Source organism: Xenopus tropicalis, chromosome 3 (genome assembly GCF_000004195.4).
Source record: "Xenopus tropicalis strain Nigerian chromosome 3, UCB_Xtro_10.0, whole genome shotgun sequence".
Lineage (NCBI taxonomy): Eukaryota > Metazoa > Chordata > Amphibia > Anura > Pipidae > Xenopus > Xenopus tropicalis.
The window spans coordinates 125,650,697-125,662,077 of NC_030679.2; the positions used below are offsets into that span (position 1 = coordinate 125,650,697).

General features: G+C 42.2%; 1 protein-coding gene across 1 annotated transcript; it reads left to right on the plus strand.

Annotated features, from left to right (window-relative positions):
• The first annotated feature begins 1,377 nt into the window (after positions 1-1,377).
• vamp8 (vesicle associated membrane protein 8) lies at positions 1,378-10,962 on the plus strand. The gene is made up of 3 exons (NM_001016285.3): positions 1,378-1,415; positions 10,085-10,249; positions 10,400-10,962. Exons 1-3 carry the CDS (start codon positions 1,401-1,403, stop codon positions 10,541-10,543), a joined length of 324 nt encoding a protein of 107 aa, NP_001016285.2. The 5' UTR covers positions 1,378-1,400; the 3' UTR covers positions 10,544-10,962.
• Positions 10,963-11,381: the final 419 nt, after the last annotated feature.

Genomic DNA, 11,381 nt, shown 5'->3' on the forward strand with positions numbered 1-11,381 from the left:
GTTTTTAGCTAAATTCCATTTAGTGTGGCTATACCTGGCCAACGCAACGAAGCAATATGAACTATCAGACCGAAAATCTGCCCAGTGTGGTACTAGCCATAATGAATGAAATGGAAAAAGAATAAAGGGGAACTATCAGGTGGGTGTCTGGGCTTAAGGGACCATTAACACTACACTGTTTTTCATACAACTAAATATAACTAAAGTTATTGCTACATATCTCCACTAATGGAGAAAACACCACAACTGTTCTGAACCACTGTGAAAATACAATTTCAGTTGTGACAGGACAGGAGAATAAACCACAGCAGGGGTGCAACTACAGAAGATCAAACCCTACAGTTGTTGGGGACACAGGATGTATAGAGGGCCCATGGTCACTGACTGATAGACAATTTCATTTCATTCTTATCTGAAATTATGGTCGCCACCTTTGTTGGTGGCGAAACCTGAAAAAAAGGGTGGGGCAAATGACATCAGGGGTGGGGCAGTGATGCTGGGGGTGGGTGAGATGACATCAGAGGCAGGCACAATGATGTCACACCAGGTTATGATGCCAGAGCAGGGTTTTGCATCACTTACACACAACTGGCTGCACTTCTGTCCAGTTCTTTCAATGGCTCAAACCGGACAGACAGTTTTGAACCAGACAGACCTTTGAAAACCTGGGATGTCCAGTTCAAAACCACAAGGGTGACAACCCTAGCTCTATCTATATTTTTGCCTGATGAGTAAGTCCAATCCTGTAATTAAAGGAATGGAACCTGTTACACAGAAATCAGTTATCCAGAAAGCTCTGAAGTACCGCAGTGCTAATTTAGAAGAATGATGCCTTATTTCTGACTTGCTTTTTCTCTCTGTAGTAACAAGAAATTGTTTTTTAACTATTAATAGAAAAAAAAAATCATGTTGACTATCTTAATATTTAAATGTTTTTCATTTATTGGCCAGATTATTGTTAAGGTTTTACAAGGCTAAAAACTGAACAGTTAAAACCTGAACATGCCTTAGAGTTTAGCTGTAGCTTTGCTCAGGGGCACAAAATATAGTTATTCACTCTTGGGTTGTCAAATGCCACTGATGGGCAGGCTCAACAGAATTATAGAACATAACCCGTTTTCCTTTGAAAACTCTGTTCTAGGGACTCTGTGCCTCACAAACAGCACCTGTTACTTTCTTTTTAGCAAGGAACGACTATTGTGAGGTAAACTGTCCCCATTGGGGCCCCGCCCACAATACCTGGAGGAGGGCCCTCCCACTAGCCCTGCGGGGAGGGGAGAAGCAGCGGGGCCGGAGGTGGGAGGGAGAGCAGCCCGAAGAGGAAGGATCGCTTTCATAAGTCACAGGCAACAGGAAGAATAACAAATTCCCCTTAAGCAGATTCAGAGGGACAGACAGCCATGGACAGGAGGCCGGTGAGTGGTTAAAGGGAGGAGGGGGAGTGTAGAAAGTTAGTACGGTCGGGGCTGATAGAAACTTGGGGACCCCCAAATGTTGTTGCATTGAAAAACTTAGGTTGGAACAACTTTCTGCGCCTGAGCTCTTGCGGAACTATAACTGCTACACTTCCCTGGCAGCTCTTGGTTGGGGGGCTGGGAGTTATAGTTTCCATAAGAGGGTCCCTGGCAATGCAGGGAAGGTGGGGAAAGTGTTGCTGTGCCGGTGAGGGGTAGGGGCAGGGAGACAGAAGTCGGGCCGGTAGCTAATGCTTAGGGCAATGGAATGAAGTTGGGGGGGGGGGGGCGCAGGAATGTACCATTGTACAGAGGGAGACAGGAGGAAATGGCGTTTAGCAATAAGGGTTTGAGAAGGAGAGTGCAGAGAGATTAGCAGGACGGGCACATGAAGGAGATTAGATCCCTGTTGGACTTTGGATCGGGCTGTTTACTTCCTACTGAGGATAATGACAGACTGGGGGAGAGGGGCATGGGGGAACAGTAATGTATGGAGGAACAGTAATGTATGGGGCTTCTCTGGGCCACTGGGGATGTGGATTATAGATCAGAGCCAGGGCATTAGCTAGGAGCCCCAGCAATAGGCAGCCTTTATATGTTATTGCATCTTCCTTTTGAAGGGCAGTTTGTGGTTAATAAAGGAAATTGCTTGTGTACTTAGTTTCACAGTACTGGGCGGTAATGGGCTACCAAGTGCAAAGTTTGCTCCACTTCTAAAAACCTATAGGGACCAATTAGTAGGGGCATTTGCTAAAGATAAATATGATTGTTTGCTAGGGGTTACTGGGGCAAACTTTGCACCTGTTATTACATTAACCCTGTATTGCTGAGTATGTATGGCATGAGTATCGGTATAAAAAAAGTTATTTATCCATAAAGAAAAAACTTCTAGGGATCCTGTAATGTTCAGGCAAGGGGGAAACTGGACTATACAAAGGCTCTTTATCCTCTTGACTACATATTAACTGCTGGCTCTGTAAGTTCATTGATTTGGGCAAAACATAATATTTTCTGTAGTATCAGATATTTTGTGTTATTTGTTTTTCTGCTGTAAAAATATATGGCGCAAACTAGGGAATGAGCAACGTGTGGATCTTAGCATCTTGCTGGGTGTGGGGGTTGTAGTTTGACAACATCTGGAGGCATTTATTATGAATTTGCATCAACTGATGAACATAGGTAAATGTGTGTTGTATCTTGTGGCATTTGCTCGTGTCGGCACCATAATTTATTGGGCGCTTTGTTATTAATCACTAATGGTTACCATTGTGCCATGGCTGCACCTGTCGGGACGTGTGTACAGCTGGGAATTGCACAGACGCAGTGTGAGTGTGCAGATTCCTTTGCATTGTGTGTAAACAGTGATTCAAGTCTTCAGATTCCAATAATGAATATAGGGTGTCAGTCATCATCTCTCTCTCTAATCTGATCAGTGCCCGGCCCTCCTCTCTGGGATTCAGGCAGTGCATGGGTTAAGCAGACATTTCAGACTTTCCAGGACGCAGATAGGTGTGTACATGGGATGACGTCGTCAGGTTGGCTATAATTGTGACAGTGACACATAGGCCAAGGAGGGTGCTGTAACCCTTATCTTGCGGGAGCCGGGATCAAGTTAATGATGTCTTTCATTACCAACTGTCTTGTCTGAGAAGCTAGAAAAGTGCCGGCTTTCTACTGAATCCCAGGATCAGAATCCTGGATTTGGTGCACGCCTAATACTTCCCCACCAGGCTGCAGCCATAGAGGGGCGCTATAGCACAATTTCATGCAATGTTTAATTACTGCGCAACAGTACTGCTTGCCTAAGGAGCGCTATATGAATAAAAATATACATAAATACAAATTCTTCCATCTGGGGAAGAATAGAATAGAATTTCCTATTCTTAGTAAATTTTTAGTTGGTCTTCATTTTTTTGAGTTATTTGCATCCTCTTCTGGCTCTTTCCAGCTTTCAAATGGGGATTTGGCAGCCAAAACACTATTGCTCTCTGAGGCTCCAATATTATGGTTACTTTTTATTTCTTATCTATTCAGGCTTGTATTCATCTTCCAATCTCTCTTTCATCCCAGTGGCTAATTGCTAGGGTAATTGGACCCTAGCAACAAGATAGCTGCTAAAATTTCAAACTGGGAAGCTACTGAACAAAAAGCTAAATAATTCTAAAAACAAAAAAAATGTCCATAAACCATAAAAAGACCAGTTGAAAATTCTCACAATATCATTGTTTAAATCATATTCAGTGTTGGTTTAAAGGGGAACTAACCTTTTACCACTAGATCCTGAAACTTTTCCAGCCTGTCCCTCTCTCCTAGGTGTACATTTAATTTACTAACCTCTGTGCAGATCACTTTCTTCCTTTATAACGCCCTAAGTCATTGACATTATATTGTAGCTCAAAGAATACTTTCTCATTTTTTGGTATTTACTGTACTCTCTTGTGTATTTTATTCTCTTCTCTGCATCCTCCCTCCCTAGGCAGCGAGGCTGATCCCTAACTATTATCAGCTGCACAAAGCTGTTATTATTGAATAACCTGTTTGTTATTAGCAGGTTCTGGGGGTGCGGCCTAAGAGTGTGTGCGTCATTGTCTTGAGGACGATGCAGGGGAGGAATTACCGAGACAATCCCTCATAGAACAAATGATATGTTTAATGCAGTGATTCTTAATCTTTTGTTTTTTAAGGGTATTAAATTTTGTTAGAGAATTAGCCACATGACCCAAAAACTGATTTAGAAACATTTGTGCCCCTCATTTTCATTATAATTTCTATTGTAATAAATAATGTCACATTCTAAAGGGGCTGTTCGTGGCCAACGTCCAACAGCATGGGGACTCATTCTGGGATGTAACCTAAAGGAATTTAAATAGAGACTGTACTTAAGTAACAAAGTGGCCTGCTGGGGCCTTTTATTAGTTTGTATAGGGGGTTTTCATATCTTGGCCTGGACTGGCAATCTGTGGATTCAGCCAAATGCCAGAGGGGCTGCTGTAAGATGCCATAGTCAGTCACTATTTATTGGGCTGGTAGGGGGCTGTTTGGGCCTCTGTGTACTTGGAATTCCAGGGCCTATTTTGACTCCCAGTCCAGGCCTGCTTGCACTTGATGAACATGTGTCTATATATATATATATATATATGTATTAATATTTTCATATTTATAGGGTATAGGAATTATATATCCCTATAAATAAGTGTATAAGATTTTATAGTCATTATATTATAAATGGAATGGGCCTAAAATGTGAGGGTGTGGTAACACCCTAAAGATCCATATATGTACACTTTATCACAGTATGGCTCCAAAATTCAACTTATGGAGTTCAGATTGCAGTAAGCTCTGCCACAATTTCCTGCTAAAGTTAATTTGCTTAAGCAAATCTACCCAACCAAATCTAGATGTGAATAGCCAACTTTAGGACAGTGGCTTACAGGGTTGTTCACCTTTGAGTTAACTTTTAGTATGATGTAGAGCAGGGGTGCCCAGACTTTTTAGCACTGCAATTGGCTCCTCCCTGTGTACGTACACGACGCAGCATACATATGCACACCACATAAAAGTGCCGCATTTCAAGGCTTAGACGCAGTCCAACAGAAGTCCATGGGAAATCGACTGGTGGACCGCCATCAACGTTTTGGCCACCCCTGATGTAGAGAGTAATTCTGACTTTTTGTTTAGCAGATTTCCAGTTTGTAATTTCAGCAGTTATCTGGTTGCTAGGGTTTAAATTAACCTTAGCAATCGGAGTGGTTTAAATGAGAGGCTGGTAGGAGAGGACCTTAATAGAAAAATAAGTAATAAGAAGCAACAGTAACGATAAAATTATAGCCTCACAGAGCAATAGTTTTTTGGCTACTGGGATCAGTGACCCCCATTTGATTGTTGGGAAGAGTCAGAAGAAGAAGGCAAATAATTAAAAAAACTAAAAAAAAAAAATAATAAAGACCAGTTAAAAAGTTGCTTAGAACTTGGCCATTCAATAACATACTAAAAGTTAAATCAAAGGTGAACCACCCCTTTAAGGTGGCCATACACGTTGGACCTCGCCAAATGAGTGGATCTTTTCCCAATATGCCCACCTAAGCCAGATATTGTTCGAGGAGGCTTGTAGGGCGTCAGGCTGATAACCTTCCAAACTGGTGTAAAGGACTCGAATCAGCAGCTTAAATCTGCCCGTGTATGGCCCCCTTAAGGCAAGGCAGTCTGCATCTGTAGAGAATATAATGTTAAGGTGGCGATTTGCAACCGATGGTCGCACGAAAGATCGTTAAATCCGCCACTAACCTTCACGGCTGAAACGGCAGATAAGGAGGTAGAAACAATAAAAAAACAATCTAAAACAATCTACCTCCTTCTGCCAATTCAGCCCTGATGGCAGATTTTGCTCAGGCGCCTTCTATGGTGCCCGACCAAAATCTTTCAACCTGGCCGACTTGCCATACACGCACCGAATATCGTACAAAACGAGGTTTCGTACGATATTATCGGTGCGTGTATGGCCAGCTTTACATTCAGTAACATATGATCTTATCTATCACTTTGCGTGCAGCCCATTCTGTCAATGATGGGAAATGGTTGCAGTCAGGCTGAAGATCTTGTTGGCTGATGACCCTCGTTGGTGTGTGGGGAAAGCTACAGGAAATGGCAGGGGCCATCCTTCCTTTTCATTTAGGGTGTGGTGTCACCATAGAAATAGAGCTGACCTGTATGATCAGAGCAGGCTGACCAGCCTGGTTTTCTGTCCTGTTGCATACAACAGAGTCCAGGCCCAGACTAGGATTTAAAATAGGCCCTGGGATTTGAAGTACTCCAAGGCCCAAACAGCTCCCCCCCCAGCCCAATAAATAGTGACTGTCTATGGCATCTTACAGCAGCCCCTCTGGCATTTGCCAGTCCGGCCCTGATAGTCAGACCGCTCGTGTGGGTTGAGCACAAAGGAGCCGGGCTGTGCAGAGAGGCCTCTAACTGTGAGAGAGGAAATAAATGTGGCTGTTCTCATTCCAACATATAGAATTCTAAATAATGAATATTATTACTATGATTAATACCACAGTAAACATTGGGAAACTGTTTAAGGTTGTCTGTTATCTGATAAAGATATGCTTTTCTGCATTAAACTCAGTGCCTTGTTGTGCAAGAGGTATCTTGATGTTTATCGTATCTCTCGCTGTAACCCTGTCACACCATCTCTTAACTGTGACTTGTCACATCATGGCAGAACATTAACTAAACTCCTGACACCTTTGTCTGTCCTTCCTCAGTTTTGCACTGCAAGAATACCCCTCTCTTCCTCTTCTTGCAAAACTTTTATGTGTGATATATATCTGATAATATTACATTGCTTGAGCTGATTCCATATGGAAACACAGAAAGACACATTAGACAGGGGACCTGTCAACCACACAAAGTTGTATAATAAAAGTCCTCTGAAGACTAAACATGAAACACAAATTCTTTTTTGTGGCATAGAGGCGGGGCAGGCAATATTGTTAATAACAATTACTTTAGCTTTCCATTCAGCACTTCCTATACAACACCAAGATGGCAAATGCATAAGATTTTGGAAGGAAAAGATTTGGAATTATTTCTTAGGGTGACAGGGCCCCTTTAACCTGATAATAAAAAATAACAAAATAATTGTAGCCTCACAGAGCAATAGTTTTTTGACAGCTGGTGTCAGTGGAAAAGAGGTAGAAGAGGAAGACAAATAATTAAAAAACAGTATGTATAGAGACAAAATAAAGACAACCCAAGTCAATATCTGTATGGAAATTCCTATGAGTACTGCATTGTGCCTGGATTGGTTCCTATGTCCTCCATGGGATCTGATTGTCCAGGAGCTAAAAGATTGCATCAACCTGATTTGGTTTAATACTATGTGGCCTGATCCAGCAAAGATGCGCTGTTTGTTGGTGACCTTGTCAAACATAGAGACCTAGGCAGGACAGGTTCATATTCCTAAATGCAATGAACTTATTTAGATAATGTTACTGATATAGGATATTGTTCCACTTTACAGATATACATGATTGTACCTTTGGCATCTTATACACTTTATTTAGTAATAAGTAACCATTTCAATTGGAAATAACTGATTAACTCAGCTAGTCTGTAATTGTGTTGTGCCTGAGGCATAGGCCATTTAGGCTAATGGCATGTGTCTTATTCTTCCCAGCATAGCTTTGCTATGGAGCAGTGATCCCCAACCAGTGGCTCAGGAGAAACATCTTGCTCCCAGTAACCCTAAATCAGGGGCTTATTTTTAAATTTCTGGCTTGGGGCAAGTTTTGGTTGGGTAAAGAACAGGTGTACTGCCAAACAGAGCCTCCTGTAGGCTGACAGTCCACATAGGGGCTACCAAATAACCAATCACAGTCCTTATTTGGCACTACCGGGTACATTTTCCATTCTTGTGTTGCTCCCCAAATCTTTTTACATTTGAATGTGGCTCAGGGGTAAAAAAGGTTGGGGATCCCTGTTGTTATAGAGTGTATGACGTCTGTGGTGCTAGCGCTTCTGTGCGTCTTTGGGCCCAAAAATTCTGTGTACTAATGTTGTCATGCATTTCTCAAAGAAGTGAATTGGAGGTGGCAGAATCTTCTTCTTACCTGGTAGAGAATTTTTCATGTGCCACCAGCCTAAATGGCAGCGCTAGAATTGTTTAGTTGCAAACTATAATGATATGTTGGAGCAACAAAGTCTGCCGTGGTGGATAAAGGACAAAGAAATAAAGGCGTTCTGTTTTGATGAGGTCACAGTAAATAGCATTGGCATTAGCAATGCATTAGCATCTGAGCTATGGAAGGTTTGGTATGTGTGGCGAAGGTTTGAGGATATATCTCATGGGAAATACCGGCCATGCAGTGATCAGGAAGTCACAGCGGTTTGTGGGGTTGGATGCTCGGAGCTCTTGGCAGGGAGTTGTTACAGCACACCAAGCCAATTTAAAGGGCTGATTCACCTTAAAGTTTTATTTATACTTACATATTTAATTTGGATTGAAAAAAAAACAATGGTCCTTTAAGTTTATTGGGACTGGGGAGCGTATACACCAAAAACCAAGTTGTGTTTAAAAAAAATTCTGCGTGTTTTTTAATTTAAAAAATCTGTATTTTTTGCCAATATAAAAACAAATTTTCATTGAACTTACCCTCACTTGCTTTATAAACAGGGCAGTTTGTTTAGATCTTCCTAACTACTTTTGAGCAAACAAATCCTTCCCTTCTCTAAGCAGCAGCCTTTAAAACAGCTTATTATGCAGGGCTTTTCAGTGGGCTGGTAATTAGTTTTATCAACTCCTTTTGAAGTTCATTGGGATCAGAAAGCCTCAGGAAGTGCCAAAGTGAAGCTGGCTTCCTATTCTTGTTTTGTGCCAGAAATGGCCCCCGGGCTCCTGTCCCGTTTTAAGCAAATGCTTACTGCACATACGTGTGTTAGAATCAGTGGAGTCAGTGGAGATAGTGTGTATGCTGAGTGAGCGTTAAGCAGGCTTTAGGCCAGTCTGTAAGCATGTGTATTGGTGTCACTTCCAGGATGAAACATTTTCGCCATAGTGCTTGATGTAATTCAGAGTTCCCCTTCTCAGCATTGACATTATGTGCACATACTTTAACAAAAAAGAAAATCCCATCCACGGTCATCCAAATGTCTTAGCTTCTTTACTTCTTTCTGTTCAGCTACAGTTAAAAATCCAATCTACCGGTCACAGAACCCGGCGCCAAAAAAACTATTGCTCTGTGAGGTTAAACTAGTATTGTTATACAATTGTTATTGTTACTTTATAACTTATCATTCTGTTCTGGCCCTCTCCAATTTATTTTACGCTCTTTTATTCAAGCCACTGTCTGGTTGCTAGGGTAAATTAGGCCCTAGCAAGCAGGTAGCGGCTAAAATGCTAAAGTGGAGAGGCTGCAGAATATAAAGCTTAGTTTAATGTTAAGGGCTCTGGCACACGGGGAGATTAGTCGCCCACGACAAATCTCCTGTGTCTCGGGTGACTAATCTCCCCGAAATGCCATCCCACCGGCGAAAATGTAAATCGCCGCTGGGATGGCATACGCGGCGGCGCGATTTAATCGCGCAAGTTTCCTCTCGAGGCAACTTGCGCGATTTCACTGAAATCGTGCCGCTGCGTTTGCCATCCCACTGGCGATTTACATTTTTGCCGGTGGGATGGCAATCCGGGGAGATTAGTCGCCCGCGAACAGGGAGTTTTGTCGCGGGCGACTAATCTCCCCGTGTGCCAGAGCCCTAAAGGAGAAAGAAAGGTAAAAACTTAATCAGGATTTTTAAAGAAACCTTTATCAGAAAGGTCTACGTAAATACAGCCATATCACTTATAGTAATGCTGCTCTGAGTCCTCTATCAAAAGAAACACAGGTGGGCATATCGGGGAAAGAAACAAGCGGATCTTATGTCTGGCCAGCTTCTTGCAGGGTATCCCATTTCTGTGGAATTGTATGGCTGACCTTAACCATACATGTGCCACAGCTCTTACAGCATTATAGGGAAAACAAATTCTACTGATTATTTTTTGCCTATTAACTGTAAAAGAGTGGCAGCATGTGTGATTCTGTATCCTGGGTCTTTGCAGATTTCTGCCCCTATTTCATTATTGATTACTTTGGCAGGATATGGGAGGGGCAAATGCCCCAGCGGCCCCTGAACGCGTGAGGGATCTCCAGAGTCAGGTGGACGACGTAAAGGGAATCATGTCCCAAAATGTGGAGCGAATTCTGGCACGGGGAGAGAATCTGGATCATCTAAGGAACAAAACAGAAGACCTGGAAGCTAGCGTAAGTGCCCATAGCCATAGGCATCCCATCTAAATCCCTCTCCAGCCCCATCTTAGTTCTCCACTACCTACACTGTTATTCTGCCCATCATCCTTCTCTGTACTCGCTCTATCACTGCCTCACCTTGTTTTGTCTGTTCCTTTCACCCAGTCTGAACACTTCAAGACCACTTCCCAGAAGGTTGCCCGCAAGTACTGGTGGAAAAACGCAAAGATGATTGCCATAATCTGCGTGGTGGTTGGAATTATTGTACTCCTCATCATCCTCCTCGCCACTGGAGTCATCCCCACATAAAGATTGTCACTCGCCAACCAGGCTGCTCTGCCAATGAGGACTCATGATTACCTTTCACTTACTCCTGCCTGATGAGCTCTCCTCAAGCCAATGGAGAGAGGCCAATCAGACTTGTGTTGTTATACTTTGGATGCCTCTGATTGGCTACATTCATTTTCTCCTTATGTGTTGGCCTGTTTCAGGTCACACCTAGATCCAGTGGGGTCTGCATACCAAATGAGTGTATATTTTCTTCCTACACATAAAGGTTTGATTCTCAATATGGCAAATAAAAATATCTAGGTATATTATTTCATTCCTACTTGCAGCCCATTTCCCACTTTGTTTCCGGTGATATGTTTTTGGTTAAGTTCTTGTACTCATTGTACACCATTACCATTGTACACCATTACCGTTATGGACTAGATAAAAGTGTAATATCTACCACTTCTACACTTTCACCAATTATTTTTTTTTAAACCCATGCATGTTTTGCATTCTTGCCTTTATTCATTAGTTTAAGCCCCAAATGATACATTGCTGCCACCCAGTGTATAATCTGATATGGGAATCCTGCTCATTCACTGGTGTACACATTGTTGATCAACCCCTCTCGGCTACTTAGAGTTGCTTCTGTTTGAATTTGTTTGCAGAAATTTCTGGGAAATCTGAATTAACAGTTTATCTATAATGCCACTGTAGGGGACATGTCTCTTTTGTATATAAGGGTAGATTGTATCTAACTAGCTATAATATGCATTCTCTTATTATCAGTTGGGTTCTAGAGTCTTAATATGTTGTTATTATTACTTGCTCGTAGTAGTCATTTGAGGCTCGGTAAATTCTTTTTCCGTACATT